The 25,258-nt window shown below is 44.6% G+C and overlaps 1 protein-coding gene across 4 annotated transcripts in view; it reads left to right on the top strand.

Annotated features, from left to right (window-relative positions):
* LOC120994630 (transient receptor potential cation channel subfamily V member 3-like) overlaps positions 1-25,258 on the top strand; it is a 103,611-nt gene that overhangs the window by 41,174 nt on the left and 37,179 nt on the right. For 3 of the 4 annotated variants that reach the window (XM_040423335.1, XM_040423334.1, XM_040423336.1), the window contains 5 exons: positions 2,867-3,006; positions 5,517-5,693; positions 8,466-8,606; positions 21,704-21,984; positions 22,145-22,321. In XM_040423335.1, the coding sequence (XP_040279269.1) occupies positions 2,867-3,006; positions 5,517-5,693; positions 8,466-8,606; positions 21,704-21,984; positions 22,145-22,321 (916 nt within the window). The remainder of the gene's footprint in view (positions 1-2,866; positions 3,007-5,516; positions 5,694-8,465; positions 8,607-21,703; positions 21,985-22,144; positions 22,322-25,258) is intronic. The other variant, XM_040423337.1, reaches the window with a different exon arrangement.

Raw genomic sequence — 25,258 nt, 5'->3', positions numbered from 1 at the left:
ACCAATACGTCTTAGACTTTCGCCCCACATTCATCAGTGCAGTGAGCGCTGTGAACGGCACGGGCAGCGCAGCAATTCTGCCTGTGCCTGAAATAACCAATAGCAAAGCTCCTTACAGCAAGGAGCTTTGTTATTGGTTCGTATAGGCGCGCACCGGGTCACTAGTGGGGGGAAAGGAGGAGGGGGAGCAGGCGGGAGCTGGAAGGAGGAGGTGTCGGCTCCTGGGGTGGCTGTTGTAAGGAGAACGGGGCGTCCTGCCCGGGAAACATGACAGGGCCGCTGGAGAGGTAAGGAGCCGCGGACTCATGTGACTGGTCCTAGGTGTGAGAGAAGAGCTGCCCCCAGGCATGTGTTCCTCCCGGCCACCGGATGGAGTGGGCTGGTGGGTGAGAGAGTTGTTGTTCTGTCCACCTTGCTATCACCCCATAACTAGCACCCCCCTCTGGTTGCAGGATAATGAGGAGCATAGTCTCTAGGTGTGCAGAATAGTTATTATGAAGACATGACCTACAGAAATACATGAAGTTGAGACACAAAATCTAATGGGATCCCCTCCACTAGAGACCCTGCTCCCCCTCCTCCTGACACCCCACTAGTGATCCTGCTCCCCCTCCTCCTGTCACCCCACTAGTGACCCTGCTCCCTCCTCCTGTCACCCCACTTGTGACCCTGCTCCCCCCTCCTCCTGTCACCCTACTAGTGACCCTGCTCCCCCCTCCTCCTGTCACCCTACTAGTGACCCTGCTCCCTCCTCCTGTCACCCCACTTGTGACCCTGCTCCCCCCTCCTCCTGTCACCCTACTAGTGACCCTGCTCCCCCCTCCTCCTGTCACCCTACTAGTGACCCTGCTCCCCCCTCCTCCTGTCACCCCACTAGTGGCTCTGCTGCCCCCTCCTCCTGTCATCCCACTAGTGACCCTGCTCCCCCTCCTTCTGTCACCCCACTAGTGACCCTGCTACCCTCTCCTCTTGTCACCCCACTAGTGACCCTGCTCCCCCTCCTCCTGTCACCCCACTAGTGCCCCCGCTCTCCCCTCCTCCTGTCACCCTACTAGTGACCCTGCTACCCCTCCTCCTGTCACCCCACTTGTGACCCTGCTCCCCCTCCTCCTGTCACCCCACTAGTGATCCTGCTCCCTCCTCCTCCTGTCACCCCACTAGTCACCCTGCTCCCCCCTCCTCCTATCACCCCACTAGTGATCCTGCTCTCCCCCCTCCTGTCAGCCCACTAGTGACCCTGCTCCCCCTCCTCTTGTCACCCCACTAGTGACCCTGCTGTCCCCTCCTCCTTTCACCCTACTAGTGACCCTGCTCTCCCCTCCTCCTTTCACACCACTAGTGACCCTGCTCTCCCCTCCTCCTTTCACCCCACTAGTGATCCTGCTCTCCCCCCTCCTGTCAGCCCACTAGTGACCCTGCTCCCCCCTCCTCCTGACACCCCACTAGTGATCCTGCTCCCCCTCCTCCTGTCACCCCACTAGTGCCCCCGCTCTCCCCTCCTCCTGTCACCCTACTAGTGACCCTGCTACCCCTCCTCCTGTCACCCCACTTGTGACCCTACTCCCCCTCCTCCTGTCACCCCACTAGTGATCCTGCTTCCTCCTCCTCCTGTCACCCCACTAGTCACCCTGCTCCCCCCTCCTCCTATCACCCCACTAGTGATCCTGCTCTCCCCCCTCCTGTCAGCCCACTAGTGACCCTGCTCCCCCTCCTCTTGTCACCCCACTAGTGACCCTGCTGTCCCCTCCTCCTGTCACCCCACTTGTGACCCTGCTCTCCCCTCCTCCTTTCACACCACTAGTGATCCTGCTCCCCCCTCCTCCTGTCACCCCACTAGTGACCCTGCTCCCCCTCCTCTTGTCACCCCACTAGTGACCCTGCTGTCCCCTCCTCCTTTCACCCTACTAGTGACCCTGCTCTCCCCTCCTCCTTTCACACCACTAGTGATCCTGCTCCCCCCTCCTCCTGTCACCCCACTAGTGACCCTGCTCCCCCTCCTCTTGTCACTTCACTAGTGACCCTGCTGTCCCCTCCTCCTTTCACCCTACTAGTGACCCTGCTCTCCCCTCCTCCTTTCACCCTACTAGTGACCCTGCTGTCCCCTCCTCCTTTCACCCTACTAGTGACCCTGCTCTCCCCTCCTCCTTTCACCCCACTAGTGGCCCTGCTCCCCCCTCCTCCTATCACCCCACTAGTGATCCTGCTCCCCCCTCCTCCTGTCACCCCACAGGGAAGAAGCTGAACAGTCTCCACCAACTATGATGGGATCCGTTCAGTTTCTGTTCAGGATATGTCTTTTTACTGGATAAAAAAGTGCTGCATATAAGGCTTTTTGTCTGGTCTGTCAACAGAATCTGCAACAGAGGCTCCAAACGCAGCCTCCAATGTAGATTTGAACAAGTGTAGGCCTACTTATTATGTATTTAAATTACCGCAACTTTCATAACTGCATTGATATAGTTAGAAAATGCCCAAAGAAAGACAGTCTGCAATAGAATGATAGAGTCATGAAGATTTATCAATACTGGAAGACCAGACAAACGGTGCACCAAGCTCTCCTCGTGCAGTGTGTAACACATTTATCAACAAGGCACAAACAACAGAGATACCCCTGTTTTCTCATGTATTTATCCCCGTGTACTGACTAATCTGACACAGTCTGCTATCACTTTGCTTTCTAACTACTAGTTGTCTTATAATAGGCTACGTCTGTTCAGTCTTTCATGGTGTAAAATCATCTAACGGACTTTCCAGACTGGATGCCAGAGTCAAATAATTTTCATATTTTGCATGTAATAATACAATAAATAATAAATGTATTTAATTTGCACGTAATGTTCTAAAAGTTATATTTTAAACATTTCAGTAAACATCCACTGAACTCACATAAAACATACAGTCAGGAAAACCTCATATTGAAGGCTGTTGCAGAAGGAGACATCTTGTCACTAATCAGTCGGCTGAAAGAAATCGAGGAATTGTTAATTAAACAGAAGTCTGCTGAAGGTAATACGATGATAAAAATGGTAAATTATCGCTGCAGGCTGGGTGTCAGGGGCAGTTTAGGAACTTAAAATGGCCTTGCAAAAAAACTAAAGTGGTCCATTGGTGTTGGGGGGTAGTTGACAAAATGTGGGGCCAATGAATGTAGACAGGGATAACACAGGTAAGCAGGGTCAGCTATGCCATAGTGCAGCAAAAAATACTGCCCCGTCACAGCTAAATACTACAGTGTAACACAAAATAATGCTTCGGCAGAACCAAATACCACAGTGCAGCTACTGGTAGCACCAAATAGCAGCATAAAATACTCCCTCAAAAGATGGACCTCCTGGGTGGCCAGTGCCAGCTACCACACTTTGTCCTCCTTCTCCAGCTAAGATATAAGAGATGAGGCTGGGGAGACATTGACCACAACACCATGTCAGCCCTACCTTTAGCATGCTGCTTGGTCTTTCAGAACTACCAAACATACAGGAGAATACAGCACTATGTACCTATTACATCCTACATTCTCTTTCCTTATCGTCTCTATTCAGCCCAGACTGCCATGATGACTTTCAGCAATGTCTCATCTCTGCAGTGTTAACCACATAAACATTTTGAATTCCTCACTTTTCCATCATCCTCCCTACCTTCTCAAGTGTGTCATCCACTCCTAATACTGTATCTACTGGAGCAGACTGGGGACATAAAATGTCTCTGTAAAAACAGGGACAAAAGAGGTAGGCAGGGCTAGCAATACCGTAGTGCAGAACAAAATACTGCCCCAGGAGAGCCAAATAATACAGTGCAGCACAAAATACTCTGTCCTTAAAACCAAATACCACAGTGCATCACAAAATACTGACGTCCACTCCACAGTAAAAAACTGTATCATCACTGAATTTAGGAGGCCAGGTGCATATGTGCCTGATGCTCCTACATTAATTAAAGCTGAGAGCATCAGATCTTTATGTACCTGGCCGGCGGCCATGAGGAGAGCTTGGGAGGCCCACAGGGAAATTTCCCTTTAGGGGCCACTGTGCTCTACCAATGTCCTCAGGTGCCATATAGTCACCCTAGTACCATACAAAAACTACTGTGCCAAGCACAGTGCTCTCAACAGTTATGGTGCTTCCTTCTTGCACCCTCAATAGTAATAATGGCCCTATTTATTTTATATAATTCTTTTGTGTATATAGGACTAACATATTCTGTAGTACTTTTACAGACATTATCATCCCTCACTGTCTCAAGTAGGGCTCACAATATAAATTTCCTATCAGTATGTCTTTAGGGCCCTATCGTGGCCCCAGTATTATTGTACTCCCCCAGAGTGGCTCCAGTAGAAATAAAGCTCCCTATAGTTACCCCAGTAGTAATGATATCTCCTATACTGCCCCTAGTAACAATAATGCCCCTATAGTGCCCCAGTATTAAAAAATGCCCATTATAGTGTCCCCAGTAACAAGTGCTTCCCTTATAGTTCACCAGTAATGCCCCCTAATGCCCCCCACTAATGTAATTGTAGCCTCTACATACCAAGGCAGGTGGTTGCGATGATATCATTGCTTTGCAACCATGTGAGCCACTACCACCTGCATCTTTGGTACACTACCTCACAGGCTTCAGGCCTAGTTGCCTGCGCCCTAGAAGTGTGAACGGTGGGGCAGGTAGCCGTCAGCTTCCATGCCCTTCCACAGTATGAAACTGTATTGCCGTCCTGAGGACACCAATACAATTGATTTTAGGAGGGTAACTGTAGCTGTTGTTTAGATACACAAGTACCTGAATCTCCCAGCATTAATTAACTTGCAGTTGGCAGCCATGATGTGGGCCTGTTAACCCAAAAGTCAGGATCAGATTATAAGGCATTCTAAGTTACTACACAGTCCAGCAGGATGAAAGTTATGACTTTAGACAGGACGTGATTCCTAAAACACACGGGAAATTCACAAATCTTACATCCAATGTTGTGTACCTGATTCTGTGCAATATGGAATTTGGGGTCTTTCTGTTGGAGAAACAGGACAGAAACTTATAGCAAGGATGAGGTCTCTTCACAATTCCTGTAGCCCAGGACACAAATAATAAAATGTAACTTTCATTTCAATTTATTGTTAGTATTGTATAGTGATTTATGCATTATTAGGAAAATATGTTTAATTTTATTAGCAAACAGCCTATAGAGTTTTCTTAGCAACATTCATGCTTCTCAGCCTCCCACTTATCTCCCTACCTGTACGTCCAAAAAGCCACTGAATACAGAAAAAGGAGCAGTGCTGCCACTTGGTCTCAAATTACTAAGGTTTCAACTCTCAAAGGCAGTCAAATTAATTAATATTGCGGAACTTGAGGGACTGAATTATATTGCAGTATAGTAAAAATGTATTTTCATATTCTGGAAAAAGTTAATTAGACCACAAAGTTCTCCATTTGATTACTTATTTATATAATTTCTTAATTAACAGTAAATTCGATATAAACAATCGCATCCCCGCACATATATTATAATACGGTTTGTTACATTTCAGATTTTCTCATGTACAGACTGACATCACAGTACACCGGTAAAACCTGCTTAATGAAAGCATTACTGAACATAAATGGAAAGACTCCAGAGATAGTGCGCATCCTGCTATCATTCACTGAGAAACATGGTTTTCTGGACAGATTTATCAATGCTGCATACACAGAAGAGAATTACAAAGGTAATGGAAGTTAATAGATCTGTTTATTCTTTGGTAGTTTTCTTATTAATATTGTTTTAAGGTCTTAAAAGAAAGAAAGTCAAGACAGTTACATGATTTATATGTTATAAGGCTACTTTCACACTTGCGCTTGATCGGATCCGTTCTGAACGGATCCGATCATATTAATGCAGACGGAGGCTCCGTTCAGTACGGATCCGTCTGCATTAATAACTTAGAAAAATTTCTAAGTGCGAAAGTAGCCTGAGCGGATCCGTTCAGACTTTCAATGTAAAATCAATGGGGGACGGATCCGCTTGAAGATTGAGCCATATGGTGTCATCTTCAAGCGGATCCGTTCCCATTGACTTACATTGTAAGTCTGGACGGATCCGCACGCCTCCGCACGGCCAGACGGACACCCGAACGCTGCAAGCAGCGTTCAGCTGTCCGCCTGGCCGTGCGGAGGCGAGCGGAGCGGAGGCTGAACGCCGCCAGACTGATGCAGTCTGAGCGGATCCGCATCCATTCAGACTGCATCAGGGCTGGACGGAAGCGTACTGCTCCGCTCGTGAGCCCCTTCAAACGGAGCTCACGAGCGGACAGCAGAACGCTAGTGTGAAAGTAGCCTTAGTTGTATTAGTCAAGTGTGTTGCATCTCTATGGGTGTACACAGAGGAGGAAGTTCCCTGCATCACAGGCACTTGAAAATAGCAATAATAGTATAATGTGCTTATTATACTTCACAATAATATCTCCATATAGTGATCAAATACTGTGACCAAAGTATACCACCACACAGTGACCACATAACAGTGCCATTCAAGCACTGTGGAAGGTTTATCCCTTTGCTGAAAACATAATATAGATTAGACACAGTAGGAGATACAAACAATTAAATCCTTGAATTCCAATTACTGTAGTTTGTGTTTTCTGATTGCATTGGCAGTAAGCGAATTAAATGTTATCTGTATTGTCATGCTAAACCCATAAAAGTGTCTGCTAGCTGCCTGCAGCTTCCCCTAACACAGTGTCAAATCTCTTGCCTTCACAAACAGTGCTTTCTGGGTGTCCCTATAAAAAGTGGCACTCTGTAAGCATCTTTTTATAAAGCACTCCCATATACCGTGTCTGCTGGAAAGTCAACTTTTTATTATCTGCTAGTGAGTACCCCAAAAACAGAATGCGTTCCCCATGTACAGTGCAGCCAAATAGTCCTTGCATGTATGTAGTATCTTTCATACCGTTTTTCACATTTAGTTATGTTGTGGCTAATCTGCACTCAATACTCCATAATGAAAGTGATAGACTGAATTTTAGAAATGTTTTCAAATTTGAAATGTAGACCTCCAATTTCTCTTGAACATCTTTGAGATATTTCTAGACCTTTTTTGGAGTCCACTGGTGGTAAATTCAGTGGATTGGACAAAATTTGGAAAGACCCAGCCCTGTCTATATAAGGACTCCCAGCTGACAATGCATATTAGAGCCAAAACAAAGCCATGTGGAGGAAAAAAACTGCCTGTAGAGCTCAGAGACAGGATTGCGTGGAGGCACAGATCTGCAGAAGGGTGCAAAAAAAAATTCTGCTCATGGAAAGTTCCCAAGAACACAGTGGTCTCCATAATTCTTAAATGAAGGATGTTTAGAACAACCAGGAATCTTCTTAGATCTGGGTGCCACACCAAACTAAGTAATCGGGGAAGAAGGGCCTTGGTAAGAACAGTGATCAAGAACCCCATGGTCACTCTGGCTGAGCTCCATAGATCCTGCATGCATATAGGAGAAACTTCCAGAAGGTCAACAATCACTTCAGCACTCCATTAATCTGGGCTTTATGGTAGGGTGGCCAGAAATAAGCCTCTCCTCAGTAAAAGATAAGATGAAAGTTTACAAAGGACTTTCAGACTATGAGAGACAAGATTCTCTGGTCTGATGAAACCAAGATTGAACTTTTTGGTCTTAACTCTAAACGTAATGTTTGGAGGAAACCAGGGACTGCTCATCAGCTGCCCAGTACCATCCCTACAGTGAAGGATGGTGGTAGCAGCATCATGTTGTGGAGAGGGGGAAGAGGTTTCAGCGGCTGGAACAAGGAGACTGGTCAAGGTTGAGGGAAAGCTGAATGGAGCAAAGTATCAAGATATGATTAATGAAAACCTGCTCCAGAGTGCTCTGGACCTCAGACTGGGCCGAAAGTTAACTTTCCAACAAGACAATTACTCTAAGCACACAGCCAAGACAACATAGGAGTGGCTTAGGGACAATTCTGTGAATGTCCATGAGTGGCCCAGCCAGAGCCGTAACTTGAACCCAATTGAACATCTCTGTAGACTCTACAGTGTAGAGACCTGAAAATAGGTGTCCACCAACGGTCCCCATCCAATTTGACAGAGCTTTCAGAGAATCTGCAGGTGTGCAAACCTTGTGGCATCCTACCTATAAAGACTAGATGCTGTAATCGCTGACAAAGGTGCTTCAACTAAGTCCTGAGTAAAGGCTCTGAATACTCACGGTAAGTCAATACAATATTTTGGTTTTTCCTTTTGAATAGATTAGTGCAGATTTCCAACATTCTGCTTTCAGTTTCTCATTATAGTGTATTGAGTGCAGAATGAGAGAGAAAAACGTGTTTTTTTTTAATTTTTATTTAGCACAAGGCCGCAACATAACGAAATGTGAAAAAGTGACAGGGTCCGAGGACTTTCAGAATGCATAGTAGATATATAGGATGTAATATTTGGTAGTATTGCCACATTGTCATCTAGGCCAATCCTTATCCTTGTCATCTAGGCCAAACTGCTTTGCACATAGCTATTGAGAGAAGACGAAATGACATTGTTAAATATCTTCTGGAGAAAGGTGCTAAAGTGAATGTCCACGCAAAAGGCCTGTTCTTCAGCCCAAAGTGCAGAAACTATGGATTTTATTTTGGTAAGTAAAGATTTTACGTGGTCATCGTCAAAACCATTACTGATTTTATTAGACCAAGAGTCTCTCTAGCATATACATACACATATACACTTTACTCACACATACATTGTATGCACACATTTATACATTGCATGCACACATATACACTCACCTAAAGAATTATTAGGAACACCTGTTCTATTTCTCATTAATGCAATTATCTAGTCAACCAATCACATGGCAGTTGCTTCAATGCATTTAGGGGGGGTGGTCCTGGTCAAGACAATCTCCTGAACTCCAAACTGAATGTCAGAATGGGAAAGAAAGGTGATTTAAGCAATTTTGAGCGTGGCATGGTTGTTGGTGCCAGACGGGGCGGTCTGAGTATTTCACAATCTGCTCAGTTACTGGGATTTTCACGCACAACCATTTCTAGGGTTTACAAAGAATGGTGTGAAAAGGGAAAAACATCCAGTATGCGGCAGTCCTGTGGGCAAAAATGCCTTGTGGATGCTAGAGGTCAGAGGAGAATGGGCCGACTGATTCAAGCTGATAGAAGAGCAACGTTGACTGAAATAACCACTCGTTACAACCGAGGTATGCAGCAAAGCATTTGTGAAGCCAAAACACGCACAACCTTGAGGCGGATGGGCTACAACAGCAGAAGACCCCACCGGGAACCACTCATCTCCAGTACAAATAGGAAAAAGAGGCTACAATTTACACGAGCTCACCAAAATTGGACTGTTGAAGACTGGAAAAATGTTCCCTGGTCTGATGAGTCTCGATTTCTGTTAAGACATTCAAATGGTAGAGTCCGAATTTGGCGTAAACAGAATGAGAACATGTATCCATCCTCTGATGGCTACTTCCAGCAGGATAATGCACCATGTCACAAAGCTCGAATCATTTCAAATTGGTTTCTTGAACATGACAATGAGTTCACTGTACTAAAATGGCCCCCACAGTCACCAGATCTCAACCCAATAGAGCATCTTTGGGATGTGGTGGAACGGGAGCTTCGTGCCCTGGATGTGCATCCCTCAAATCTCCATCAACTGCAAGATGCTATCCTATCAATATGGGCCAACATTTCTAAAGAATGCTATCAGCACCTTGTTGAATCAATGCCACGTAGAATTAAGGCAGTTCTGAAGGCAAAAGGGGGTCCAACACCGTATTAGTATGGTGTTCCTAATAATTCTTTAGGTGAGTGTATATTACATAAATACACATCACACATGCATATACATTACACACACACATGCATGTACAGTACACAGATCACACAGATATACACATTACACACATTTGTGTTATGCACATATACATGTATACACATTACACACACTGTGTGCGGTGAGCTGGATCTAAGACCTCATCATGCAATAGGGACCATTACCCCCAAGCTCCATCCGACAAGTTAGAAGAAAACAGCAGCAAAAAAGTATGAGGACACACAGACACATTTTGCTGACAGCTACTGCTGTGTGTTGTATGCAGCAGCCCTGACAAGATTTTTTTCCTGTACCGCAGGTTTGCAACTTTTTGAGACATTTGTGCTAATTTTTTGTGCAAATGGTATTTTTATGCCACTCTTGCAGATTTATTATAATTGACACCAGTTTCCCGGAGTAAATGATGACTGAAATCAACGCCCGCTATGACCTGGTGTAGATTTCATTCTAGGTGGGCGGACTGATGACGCAGCTCCTTGTCATAAATTAAACGCATCCTCCAGAGGCACAGGGTGATATTAACACCGAAGTAGAAAATGCCGGTCTTGATAAATGACCCCCAAAGTTTTTAGAGACAAAAACAGCCCAAGCATTAGGCTAATTTCACACTTGTGTTGTTAATTCCGGTATTGAGATCCGGCAGAGGTGATTTTGCACATCAGGATGCATTCGTTCCGTTAGGATGCGGTTGTGTGAAATCAAAATGGAAAAAAAACGGATCCGGCACTAAATACATTGAAAGTCAATGGGTGACCGATTCGGTTTTTTAGGCTCCTAAAATAAAACGGATCCGTCACCATTGACTTACATTGTTTTCAGTGCGAGATCCGTTTTTTTCAGTTTTTATGACCGGACACAAAACCACAGCTTGCAGCGGTTTTGTGTCCAGTCACAAAACGGAAGACATCCTGATGCATCCTAAACAGATCTCTTTCCATTCAGAATGCATGAGGATTAAAAAGAAACTTTTTTTTTCCGGTATTGAGATCCTCTGATGGTTCGCAAGTGTGAAAGTAGGTTTAACTGGCCATTCAGATAGACTCAAATCATCTCCCTGGCTGTGCCCCCTCCCCATGGCCCCTGTCTAGCTGAACAGATGCCCACCCCTGCATAACTACAGTACAGCTTGTGTATGGCACACTGTAATTGACCTCTCTGCTGTAATAAATGCAAGATCCCAGTGGCTGAACAAGGTACTAGAGGTTCCTCGGAAGGGCCCAGGCCGACACAGCAATGTATCCCAAAGGTCCAGAAAAAAAAAAAAACAAAAAAAATATCCATTTGGAGCTGACCTTGAAGCTCATTACTATGCCACTGACACTATCATCAGATTTTTTGGGTTGACTCAGATATTCTATTAGACCATACTGATGTTATGTCCTGTGTGTATAATGGGACCAGCACAGTTTATGAATAATTAAGTATGGTCATTAAAAGAGTAGATTGGGTCCTCCAAATTATTGCTTCTAGCAATCCAAAGGAGTAGTATAAAGCCTCATTCACACGTCCGTGCTCAAATCCGTGAGAAGGTGGTCAGTGATGCATCAGTGAAGGATCCGTGTTGGGTCCGTGGGTCAGTTTTTTGCTGTCCGTGTTGTATCCGTGTTTCACTGACACTGAACAGCTGGAAAATAATTTTAAAAGCATCTCTTCTTAGGCCCCTTGCAGACGAGCGTGTCCGGATTAGGTGTCACAGAAGTTCAGGTTTGGGTTCAAGGTTGTGTAGATTGTATTATTTTCCCTTATAACATGGTTATAGGGGAAAATAATAGCATTCTGAATACAGAATGCATAGCACAATAGTGCTGGAGGGGTTAAAAATTTAAAAAAAATTATTTAACTCACCTTAATCCACTTGTCCGCGCAGCCGGCATCTCTTCTGTCTTCTTTTGTGAGGAATAGGACCTTTGATGACGTCACTACACTCATCACATGGTCCGTCACATGATCAATCACCATGGTGATGGATCATGTGATGAACGTAGTGACGTCATCAAAGGTCCTTTTCCTCACAGATGAAGACAGAAGAGAAGCCGGCTGCGCAAACAAGTGGATTAAGGTGACTTAAATTATATATATATATATATATATATATTATTTTTTTTTAACCCCTCCAGCTCTATTGTACTATGCATTCTGTATTCAGAATGCTATTATTTTCCCTTATAACCATGTTATAAGGGAAAATAATAATGATCGGGTCCCCATCCCGATCGTCACCTAGCAACCGTGCGTGAAAATCGCACCGCATCCGCACTTGCTTGCGGATGCTTGCGATTTTCACGCAACCCCATTCATTTCTATGGGGCCTGCGTCACGTGAAAAACGCACAAAGAGGAGCATGCTGCGATTTTCACGCAACGCACAAGGGATGCGTGAAAATCACCGCTCATGTGCACAGCCCCATAGAAATGAATGGGTCCGGATTCAGTGCGGGTGCAACGCATTCACCTCATGCATTGCACCCGCGCGGAAATCTCGCCCGTGTGAAAGGGGCCTTAATGATCTGTGAATTACGGATGCAACACGGATGGCATCCGTGTTTGTCATGGACCCATAGACTATAATGTCCGTGAGGGATCCGGGAACACGGATCAAGATAGGAAATGCATCCGTGCTGGAAACGCGGACGCACGGACCGTGCTAAAACACTGATGTGTGAATACACACATTCAAATGAATGGGGACGTGTGCTGTCCACGGAGAACACGTACAGCACACGTACGTGAAACACTGACGTGTGAATGAGGCTTAAGGCTAGTATATTAGAAAGTTTATTACAATGAGGTTTCATAGATTGTATATTTGGAAGCACCCACCATAGGTAATCTCATATCTCTAAGCTGTTTACCCACCGCTCGATCCAACAAGGATTTGATCTGCAGAGTTTGTGCGTATGCTAAGCCCATGAAACACTTTTCAGACACTGATAATAAAAATTCGTACCCTATCAGAGATTATACCACTTGTCATAGTCACGTATATGACCCCTTACACCATGTTGGGAGCACATCTAGGAAGCTAAAAACTCGTATTGTGGAGCATTTGAATGACATCTAAATACGAGAACTGCAGCATTTCTGGAGCGTCAAACACTAAAGGGAACGCCATGGAGGTAATCTTGCTTCTTTTAGAGTATATATAGAGTCAGAACTCCCCCTAGAGGTGGTAATATTAAACATCGCTTACTTGATAGTGAGTCATTTTTGGATTTGACCCTAAATACACATTCTCCAGCAGGTCTCAACTATCGTAAAGATTTCCACTATTAATATTATCCATAATTCAATTATAAGTATAGTGGTGCACAAGGGCATTGTAACATCAATTTAATCAATTTAATATGGTTCACGTTAGTTGCCTCTTTTTTTGTTTTTATTATACTTATCCTCTTGCACATGACCGTATGGCTTTTTTCAGTGTTTTGCTGTCCGTTTTTCTTGGATCCGTTTTTTTTCTCAGTAATGTTTCCGGTACCGTTCCATTTTTCCGTTCCGTTTTTCCGTATGGCATATACAGTACAGTAATTAGGCTACTTTCACACTGGCGTTTTGGTTTCCGTTTATTGAGATCCGTTCAGGGCTCTCACATGCGGTCCAAAACGGATCAGTTTGCATTCTAATGCATTCTGAATGAATAAGGATCCGCTCAGAATGCATCAGTTTGCATCAGTTCAGTCTCCATTCCGCTCTGGAGGCGGACACCAAAACGCTGCTTGCAGCGTCTACCTGACGATGCAGAGGCAAACGGATCCGTCCTGGCACACAATGTAAGTCAATGGGGACGGATCCGTTTTCTATGACACAATCTGGCACAATAGAAAACTGATCTGTCCCTTATTGACTTTCAATGGTGTTCAAGATGGATCTGTTTTGGCTATGTTACAGATAATACAAACGTATCCGTTCTGAACGGATGCAGGCGGTTGTATTATCGGTGCGGATCTGTCTATGCAGAACCATGACGGATCCGCACCAAACGTGAGTGTGAAAGTAGCCGTATATAGAAAAAATTGGGCTGGGCATAACATTTTCAATAGATGGTTCAGCAAAAACGGAACAAATACGGAAGACATACGGAGTACATTCCGTATGTGTTCGGTTTTTTTCGGACTCATTGACTTGAATGGAGCCACGGAACGTGATTTGCGGTCAATAATAGGACATGTTCTATCTTTAAACGGAACAGAAAAACGGAAATACGAAAACGGAATGCACACAGAGTACATTACATTTTTTTTTGCGGACCCACTGAAATGAATGGTTCCGTATACGGAACGCCAAAAAAACAAACGGAAACGGAAAAAAAAAACTTTCATGTGCAAGAGGACTAAGACTAGCGATCATCTGGCAGTCTTAGGGTCCATTCACACGTCCGTTGTTTCTTTCCTGATCTGTTCCGTTTTTTGCGGAACAGATCTGGACCAGTTCTGTACCCATTCATTTTCAATGGGTCCTGAAAAAAATCGGACAGCTCAATGTCTGATTTTTTTTCAGGACCCATTGAAAATGAATGGGTACAGAACTGGTCCAGATCTTTTCCGCAAAAAACGGAACAGATCAGGAAAGAAACAACGGACGTGTGAATGGACCCTAATACTGCTGCTGATTACCTGATGATCGAGCAATCGTTCATTGGGCAATCGTGATCTTTCAGCATGCTGAAATATCACCATTTGCCAGCGGCAGATCATGCTGTCTAATCACGATCTACTGCCAGCAAATATCTAGACAGCTCGGGGACAAGCGATGGCATAACTATCGCTCCTCCTCATGCTATGGAGGAGATCGCTGCATGGAATTACAGCGGTCTCCTCCGCTCGTGAGCAGGTGATTAAGAGAAAGGAACGCTTTCCTTCCAACAATCGCCTGGTGTAATACAACCTTAAATTTGAAGCTGCCTGGATTTTGTGCGAGATGAGCTAATACTGTGGATGGTTTCACCATAGCCTTGTGAAAAGACGTGGTTTCAAGCCATGAGTGAAACAGCTCTTTTCCCTCTTTCCCACCAAAAAGTCCCAGACAAAATCTCAAGCACAATGTAGCTGAATTACAGTATAATCTGTCTTCCTATGTCACTGCTTCTTATAAATGTGGTGTCACACACAGTGCTTTTCGTGGAAAAAACACAGCAGTTATTTTTTTTAGTTATGGCCAGGAGGGGATTGAAAAGGAATGAGAAATATAAAGGAAGGACATCCTGCTGGATCCAGTGCTGCAGTGGTGTTTTTTTTTTTTAAATGCAGCGGCCAAGATTTACTCTTTCTAAGGGTCCATTCACACGTCCGCAATTTCGTTCCGCAGAATTGCGGACCCATTCATTTCAATGGGGCAGCACGATGTGCTGCCCGGATATGGAATTGCGGACCCGCACTTCCGGGTCCGCAATTCCTTCCCCGAAAAAAATAGAACATGTCCTATTCTTGTCCGCAATTGTGGACAAGAATAGGCATATTCTATAAGTGACGGCAATGTGCGGTCCGCAAAATGCAGAACGCACATTGCCGCTGTCCGTGATTTGCGGATCTGCAAAACACACACGGATGTGTGAATGGACCCTAATGATGGCGTCAGCATGGACAGGCTGGATAATAAATTTGGTTCAGGGATAGACCTTTTTGTCTGATTCTATACCATCTATTGGTTGTCTTATAGATTTTTCCGCCAGAATTGTGGTGGAATTTTGGCATTAATTGGCGTATATTAGGTCTGCCCCTTTTCCACAAAACTCTGCCACTTTCCACTAATCCCTGTCTCTTTGCAGAGCATGTTGGAAAAAATGTAGAAATCCCAGATGCACTAAAATGTGTCCTTTTGCACCAATTTTTAGAAATACAACACAATAGAAGCTCTAAACGTGTATAGGCTTCACCAGCACTCCAGTATCAATCAGCAAATAAGCCCCCAGAGGGTGAGGAGTATCGTTAACTAAAATATAACTTTTAATTCAATGTGCAACTAAAACACACCACTTTGATGCAATATCTTAAAAACATATGGGGTCCAAGCCTGGTACCCCGGTGCTGGTAGAGAAGTAATAAACCTGCTCCACCTGGTGAAAGGTGCGAGTAGTCTTACCAGACCAATGGAAATACTGGGATCAGCGAGAGTTTCCAGGTGGGTCTGTCCAAGGACATCAGATGTAGGCCGGATACGAGGTCACTCTGTCGGGTGGTGTCTGTAAAGGCGTTGCAGAACTGTGCCCTAAATGACCCTATGGAAGGGGAAGGGGACTAGTTTCATTCTGCCTATCTACACAGAGCACCCGCCCCGATAGGGGCGACCCTGTCCGGATACCTGTCCCTACCCCGGACCTGATCCCTAATTCTAAAAATAAACGCGGCCAGTTAATAAATTCCTAATGACCTCCAGACGTGGCACGTTTCTGTCCGTGTCGACTCTTCAGGGGAAAAAGACGGTGCAAAAAGGAAAGGAAGGACAAAAAAGCCGCAGGTATAAACCCTGCAGTAATAACTGGTTCAAGTGAATAAACTTGTATTTGCCACCCCTAGGTGCTGGGATGCAAATCTGCAGAGGAGTTGGTAATCCAATGCTGGTCGGTATAAGAGGATGTGATAGTCCTCTACATGGCAGATCCCCTATGGTTGGGGGAATAAATAACATAATAATCTACCAGCCGCGATAAGGCACCTATCTGTGGGGTTTAAATAGTACCTGCCCGCGCCTCTCCTAAAGGGAATGCCCCCCCTTCTTCGGCATCAGCGTCTGACATCAGACGCGAGCGCCGCGCATGACGTCCGGCACAAGCACCGTGGTTACGTGGGACGGGCGGCCAATAACCGGATAGGGAGAGGCGGTGCAGATGGTTGCCTGGAAGCAAGTAAACAGGAAACCGCGTAGGGCGCGCTTAGGTCTAGCGCGTCCATAGTAACGCTGTGAATTCAGACCACAACATAGTAGTCATGGCATTTCTTGCAGGACTGTCGACAACAGGACTGAGGGAAATTCTAAGGCAATTAAATGACACACGAGATGAGGGGCAAAGGACCTAAATAGTAAACCCCTGATCTTATATTTATACCCAAAAACTGAAAATCAGGACAGCAATTGTATAGCACAAAGTAATACATTTTATTAAACATATAGTTTTTAAAAACATTTGTTGAGATCACATATACACCATATACACTCACCTAAAGAATTATTAGGAACACCTGTTCTATTTCTCATTAATGCAATTATCTAGTCAACCAATCACATGGCAGTTGCTTCAATGCATTTAGGGGGGTGTTCCTGGTCAAGACAATCTCCTGAACTCCAAACTGAATGTCAGAATGGGAAAGAAAGGTGATTTAAGCAATTTTGAGCGTGGCATGGTTGTTGGTGCCAGACGGGCCGGTCTGAGTATTTTATAATCTGCTCAGTTACTGGGATTTTCACGCACAACCGTTTCTAGGGTTTACAAAGAATGGTGTGAAAAGGGAAAAACATCCAGTATGCGGCAGTCCTGTAGGCAAAAATGCCTTGTTGATGCTAGAGGTCAGAGGAGAATGGGTCGACTGATTCAAGCTGATAGAAGAGCAACGTTGACTGAAATAACCACTCGTTACAACCGAGGTATGCAGCAAAGCATTTGTGAAGCCACAACACGCACAACCTTGAGTCGGATAGGCTACAACAGCAGAAGACCCCACCGGGTACCACTCATCTCCACTAAAAATAGGAAAAAGAAGCTACAATTTGCACGAGCTCACCAAAATTGGACTGTTGATGACTGGAAAAATGTTGCCTGGTCTGATGAGTCTCAATTTCTGTTGAGACATTCAAATGGTAGAGTCTGAATTTGGCGTAAACAGAATGAGAACATGTATCCATCCTCTAATGGCTACTTCCAGCAGGATAATGCACCATGTCACAAAGCTCGAATCATTTCAAATTGGTTTCTTGAACATGACAATGAGTTCACTGTACTAAAATGGCCCCCACAGTCACCAGATCTCAACCCAATAGAGCATCTTTGGGATGTGGTGGAACGGGAGCTTCGTGCCCTGGATGTGCATCCCTCAAATCTCCATCAACTGCAAGATGCTATCCTATCAATATGGGCCAACATTTCTAAAGAATGCTATCAGCACCTTGTTGAATCAATGCCACATAGAATTAAGGCAGTTCTGAAGGCAAAAGGGGGTCCAACACCGTATTAGTATGGTGTTCCTAATAATTCTTTAGGTAAGTGTATATTAGCAGCTTTAAATCACACAGGAATAATATCCACAGATCTGTCACTATTAATAAATGTGAATTACAATTAATCCCCCAAGCTGTGGATGTTAATAAGCCCCAGCCCTAGATCAATAAATAAAGTGCATAGTGCACCAGAATAAGTAAATACATATGGGAGAGAATGCAGTAAGGTATACAGACCAAGACAGTCCTGGATCCCTCCCATATGTGATCTCAACAAATGTTTTTAAAAACTATATGTTTAATAAAATGTATTACTTTGTGCTATACAATTGCTGTCCTGATTTTCAGTTTTTGGGTATAAATTTGATGCTATAACGGACAACACCATACCGGGCGGTTTTTCGCTCTGTGATTTGGGCGTGTGCCCTGATCTTATATTGTTGTATGGGAAATGGGAAAAAGAACTTCAGTTTTTCTTTACGGAAGAGAAATGGAAAGATGCTCTCAGAAGTTATGCTATGGTGTCGGATAGGGGTTCACATAAAATATCACAGTTTTTTATAGTACATAGATTACATCGATCTCCTATGATACTAAAGAAAATGGGTGTGAGAACCTCAGATAAGTGCCCAAAATGTAGGGGAGAGAATGCAGATCTTATACACTTTGGAGATGCCCCAGACTTTTTAGATATTGGAAAGAGATAGCACAGATTGTACTAGTATTCTTGGATGTTCAGGTTCTTGAAGACCCAGTAGTTTGCATATTGGGAGCAACTGAACATCTGAAATTAAAGAAAAAAGTACGAATGGTTCTGGGTAAAGTACTTTTTCAAGCTAGACTCCTTATACTTAGGAAATGGGTAAAAGAAGACCCGCCTACAGTGGGACAGTGGCGAGAAGCAGTTGTTAACCTTATTAAAATTCAACGGGTGACTGAGAGCTATACTAAAAATTCAGAAGAAATGGATGAGATATGGAAAAAATGGCCATACTAGGTTTGGAACTTTTTTTTTTTTTTTTTGCCCAGTTCCTCTCTCTCTCTCTCTCTCTCCATGGGGTGGTGGGTGGGTATTCGGGTGATAAGGAATAAAGATAATATTTACTTAAATTGTAATACAGATTTTTGTATTATGGTATTGATGTTATTTGTGTATACGTTTTCAAAAAGAAAAGAATAAAGATTTAATAAAGGGAAAAAAATATATATAATAATAATAAATTACTCCCTTTGATTTACAATTGATGAACTGTGAAATGGAGTAATATCTGCCCGTGACTGAACTTGTGAAGGATTTGGTTGTCTGTATGTGTTTGCATGCCACACAGTTGCCGCATTTATGGCACCCTACGATGTTAGACCGCAACCATGTGGGATGTATCACATTAGAGGAGAAATGGCTGTGAACCAACTTGTCACGTAAATTGCGGCCTCGTCTGTACGTGATCTGAGGGTATTTACCCAATACTTCATCTAAGTCCGGGTCCTTTTTCAGGACCTCTCAATGACGTTGGACAATTTGTTTTACCTGTTTGGATCAAAGTTGGTCATGATACGTAACACCTTGGCGTCTGGGTTACTAGGCTGGTTAGGGGTAAGAAGGGAAGGTCTGTGTTGGGACAGAGCTGCCTTGTATGCGGACCTGAGGACATGGTCGGGGTATCCCCTTTGCTGAAACTGCGTCCTCAGGTCAGCTGCCTGGGTGACAAATTCATGTTTGTTTGAACAGTTCCGCCTCAGCCGAAGGTACTGTCCCCTTGGAATCCCTCTCCTGAGTGGGAGAGGATGACTACTCTCCTACCTCAGGAGGGAATTTGTGGAATTTGGTTTCCTATAAATGGAAGTGTCTAATTCACCTTTGGTGTTTTTAGTGATCTTGATATCCAAGAATGGCAAACTAGCACAGTGTGACTCACAGGTGAAGCGCATCCCTATGTCATTCCGATTGAGGTGCGACACAAAGGACTCAAACTGTGATTTGTTGCCATTCCATAAAATGAAGATATCATCAATATATCGCGCCCACAGACCGATTTTTTATATATCCTCCGATTCCACATCCCTGAATACCAGAGTCTCCTCCCACCAGCCCAGGAACAGATTAGCATACAATGGGGCACAAGGGCTCCCCATCGTGGTATCCCTGAGCTGGTGGTAAATTTTGTTGTCAAAGGAGAAAAAATTCCTGGTCAGGGTAAACTATAGGATACAGAGGATAAATTGGCTGTGGGCGCGATATTGACAACCACAAGACCTAAGAAAATGTTCAACTGCTGTGCGGTATGGAGGAATACAAAGCCTCCACATCAATACTTCATAAAAGGCAAGTTTCCTCCAAAACCAGACCCTCCAGACGTTTTAGAAGGTCTGTAGTATCCCTTGTATGGGATGGCAGTGCGGTAACAAAGGGTGCCAAAATGCGGTCAATGTAGATCCCCAAATTTTAATTAAGATTGCCTACACCCAACACTATCGGTCTCCCTTTTAGGGGTGACATCCCTTTGTGGATTTTAGGGAGGCAATAGAAGGTTGACCTTTGGGGATGTAAAGGAAAAAGAAAAGCATATTCCTCAGATGTAATAACTTGAGAGGCCTTGGCTTAATCAAGGATAGCATCAATTCACGCTTGTAAATGTCAGTAGGGTCTCTCTCAAGGATCTCGTAGTCCTGCTGTCGACAGTCCTGCAAGAAATGCCATGACTACTATGGACGCGCTAGACCTAAGCGTGCCCTATGTGGTTTCCTGTTTACTTGTTTCTAGGCAACCATCTGCACCGCCTCTCCCTATCCGGTTATTGGCCGCCCGTCCCACGTGACCACGACGCTTGTGCCTGACGTCATGCGCGGCGCTCGCGTCTGACGTCAGACGCTGATGCCGAAGGTGGGGGGGCGTTCCCTTTAGGAGAGGCGGGAACAGATACTATTTAAACCCCACAGATAGGTGGTTATCGCGGCTGGTAGATTATTATGTTATTTATTCCCCCAACCATAGGGCATCTGCCATGTAGAGGACTATCACATCCTCTTATACCGACCACCATTGGATTACCAACTCCTCTGCAGATTTGCATCCCAGCACCTAGGGGTGGCAAATACAAGTTTATTTACTTGAACCAGTTATTAATGCAGGGTTTATACCTGCGGCTTTTTTGTCCTTCTTTTCCTTTTTGCACCGTCAAAAAATTAGGAATTTATTAACTGGCCATGTTCATTTTTAGAATTAGGGATCTGGTCCAGGGTAGAGACAGGTATCCGGACGGGGTCGCCCCTGTCGGGGCAGGTGCTCTGTGTAGATAGGCAGAATGAAACTAGTCCCCTTACCCTTTCAAAGGGTCATTTAGGGCACAGTTCTGCAACGCCTTTACAGACCCACCTGGAAACTCTCGCTGATCCCAGTATTACCATTGGTCTGGTAAGACTGCTCGCACCTTTCACCAGGTGGAGCAGGTTTATTACTTCTCTACCAGCACTGGGGTACCAGGCTTGGACCCCATATGTTTTTTTAAGATATTGCATCAAAGTGGTGTGTTTTAGTTGCACATTGAATTAAAAGTTATATTTTAGTTAACGATACTCCTCACCCTCTGGGGGCTTATTTGTTGCACCAATTTTTAGAAAGCTTTTTGGAGCAGACACATTAGTATATCTGGGCCAGTGTGTGAAACCATCCTACATGACTATGGAAATGCAAACATTTAAGCTGTTCAGAATAACCCCACTTTTGACATTTTAGGTGAAACTCCTTTAGCTCTTGCTGCATGTACCAACCAGCCAGGTGTGGTTGAACTGCTCATGGAGAACAGAGAGACCGATGTCACCATTAAGGACTCTTTTGGAAATACTGTGCTCCATGCACTTGTTACTGTAACAGAGAATGCAAAACCCCACAATGCATTCATAATAAAGATGTATGATCAGATCATACGAAAGTGTGAAAACAAGTTTTTAGAAAGTATGAAAAACCATGAAAACCTCACACCAATGCAACTAGCAGCCAAGAAAGGTAAATTGGAGGTAAGAATTGCAGTCTGAGCTTACAAGGAAACCAAACTATAAAATCTTATCTCCCAAGTGTCTCATTTATGAAGAAACAATATCCTCTCCTTTTCTCCCAAATACCTGTACCCCATTACCTTCCACATCTATAGTAACCGTTTTGTATCTGTTTGTTCAGATGCTCAATTATATTCTGAATAGAGAAATAAAGGATGAAGAAAACAGAATCTTGTCTAGAAAGTTCACAGACTGGGCTTATGGACCTGTCTCCTCTTCCCTGTATGATTTGAAAGATGTGGATACGTCTTCAAAAAACTCAATACTTGAAATAGTGGTCTACAATACACACATTAAAGTAAGTGAAGAAAGAAAAATCAAATGGGTGGCTTTTAGGCTTTAATTATTGAGCCAAATGCCATGTTACAAAAAAAACATTGTGTGTTACCATGTCGGGTGCTGTAAGTAATGCAAGCATTTTTCAAAGCTAGTGATCTTGTGATATTCATCTTAGGATATCTCAAGCTTAGAGGAAAGGTAAGGATTTCTGCTTATCAGTCAATGAGAACAATCTTGTATACAACCATAAGCTAAGTCTTGTATAGACCTAATACATTTCACAGATGAGAAGACTGGAAATTCACGGTCAGCAGGAAATTCACTGTAAAAACTGCCACAATGCCTCATAGGGCTACCTCAGCTGAATGTAAAACATTTCAGATAGTCCATATGTAAATGAGCAGTTAAGTGCAACAAGGGTGGGTCTAAGCCATTATGTGCACTCTTGCTCCTCCTGTGCCCTTTGCCAACCCTCCCTCTTCTTCTTGACTGACAATGTCAGGTTCCTGCATTGTCATCTTGTTTGGCCCTGTCAAACCTCAGAGAAAGAGGCTAGCAGAGCAACTCAGTGGCTTGGGCCTGCCCCCGATACACCTCATTTGCATATGGATTAAAAGTACTTTTTTTCCCAGAATAAAGCAACGGGTCTCTAGATAAAAGGTATGTGTTATGAAACAGGGGTGAAGAAGAATACAAAGGACACTGTTAAGGGCCACTGCTAGAAAACTCAAAATTTGCTATCTTCCTTCCCCACTTCGGTTTGTATATCTATTAATACCCCTAGGTGTTCACCAGAGTCCACTATATTGCTGGTAGAATTGGATACAGACTTTGTCTGTGCTGTTAGGCGTCAGAAAACAGGTGTGAGTTCACAAGTAGCAGACCTATAAAATGCCAAGGATTAGAAGGAGAGAAGTATAAGTCAAAGCCAGGAGAGACAGTAGAAGCCAAATAATTGGACAATAGTTTAATCCAGAAACAACTCACAGACTCTAAGCCAGGAGAATTAGTAGAAAACGAATCAATGGACAAGGTGAAAACCCAGGTACAAACCCAGGTCAGTACACAGGAAGGTCTAACAGGAATGCAAAGCTGACTGAACACAGAGCTCAATACGGGAGCCAGGAAAGAAAATCACAGGCAAAGACAACCGTCAATGTCTCACTGCAGCAAATGGCATTAAGGCTGCATTCACACGTCCGTGGTGTGTTGCGGACCCGCAAATTGTGGGTCTGCAACACACCAGCCCAGCACCCCCATGGAAATGCCTATTCTTGTCCGCAAGCTGCGGACAAGAATAGGACATGCTTTATCTTTTTGCGGAGTTGCGGACCCAAAATCGGGGCCGCGCTCCGCAATTGCGGACTGTGTGCTGTCCGCATCCATTCCGTCCCCATAGAGAATGAATGGGTCCGCACCCATTCCGCAAAATTGCGGAAAGGATGCGGACCCATTTTGCGGACGTGTGAATGGAGCCTTATCATGTAGAGAAAGTTAATACAAGGCACTTACTAATGTATTGTGATTGTCCATATTGCCTGCTTTGCTGGCTTGATTCATTTTTCCATCACATTATACACTGCTCATTTCCATGGTTATGACCACCCTCCAGTCCAGCAGCAGTGGCTGTGCTTGCACACTATAGAAAAAAAGAGCCAGACTATATGCACTCCCGTGGTCCCACCACCAGAGAGGCCAGCACCTTTTCCCGCTGCTGGATTGCAGGGTGTTCGTAACACCTGGATATAAGCAAGACAATCACAATACATTAGTAAGTGCCTTGTATTTACTTTGTCTATATGATAAATGCCATTTGCTGATGTGAGACAACCCCTTTAAGTCTCTTCCCTGGCTCTGGGATTAGATGCCGAGCCAGGAACCTGATTGGTTTTGCATCCAGGCTGGCAGATAGTTTGACCAGCTGGGGATTAACTGGTTACCATACTAACCCTTCTAGAACAACTGTGCCTGTATTGTGGCACGATACTTTCCTGAAAGTATGATTATATTAAGCTGAGCTAGCCCTAGACAAAGGTATTCTGTCTGGTTTAGCAGTGAATTTCCTGGTGACAGGTTCCCTTTAAGTAACGGGTTTGGGGGAAATATTTTTTTTAAATGTGAAACTTTTTTTATTTTATTTTTTTCAAAACACTTTCTTTTTTATTTTACGCTTTGTGTCCCCCATAAGGTCATACAAGACTTCTAGGGGACATTTAACTTCTTTTTTTTTTTTACTATTGATTTTTCCTGTAACTGGGGCTGACATAGTAGCCCCAGTTACAGTGGAAATACGCCCCCCAGAGAGGCTGTACAGCATATTACTATACTGTACAGCTTCAGTGCAGGGCTGACCGTGGTCTATGGAAGACCTGACAGCTCCTGCACTCTCCCGACCCCGACGATCAGCAGCTGGCATCTCTGAAAGGACATTCAGAAACGTCCGATCAGAGATAAACCCGACCACCCAGGACGTTTATAGTCAATGGGCAGTAGGGAAGTGGTTAAGGACCCATGACGTACCGGTACGTCACCTATAGTTCCGATCACCGCCGCCCTCAAATCATTGAGCAGGCACCACGGCTAAATGCGCGGGGGGGTCCCGTGACCCCCCTGTGTCGGCGATCGCCGCAAACCGCAGGTCAATTCAGACCTGCGGTTTGCGGCTTTTTATTGTGCTGGCGGCGTGCTATCGGGTCCCCATGGGGCTGTGGGGGGGACCCGATGGCATGGAAGGCAGCGCGATGCCTTCCTGAGGCATCTGCGCTGCCTTCCGGTGAAGAGCCTGTCACGACCATGGTCATGGTCGTGACTCTTTGGCCGCATGCTGTTGTCAGCGGTTTCCTTTTGTTGTCAATCACAGGTGAGGGCTCTGTGTATGTTGCCTCACGTGTGGTTGCCGCTGGCAACATGATGTGGTTGGCAGTGTAGCAGCTGGAGCTGGTGGCTAGGCTGCTCG

This window comes from Bufo bufo, chromosome 3 (genome assembly GCF_905171765.1).
Source record: "Bufo bufo chromosome 3, aBufBuf1.1, whole genome shotgun sequence".
In the NCBI taxonomy this organism is placed as follows: Eukaryota; Metazoa; Chordata; class Amphibia; order Anura; family Bufonidae; genus Bufo; species Bufo bufo.
Note: the sequence above shows the minus strand (reverse complement) of the source record. Positions and strands in the feature narration are given on the sequence as shown.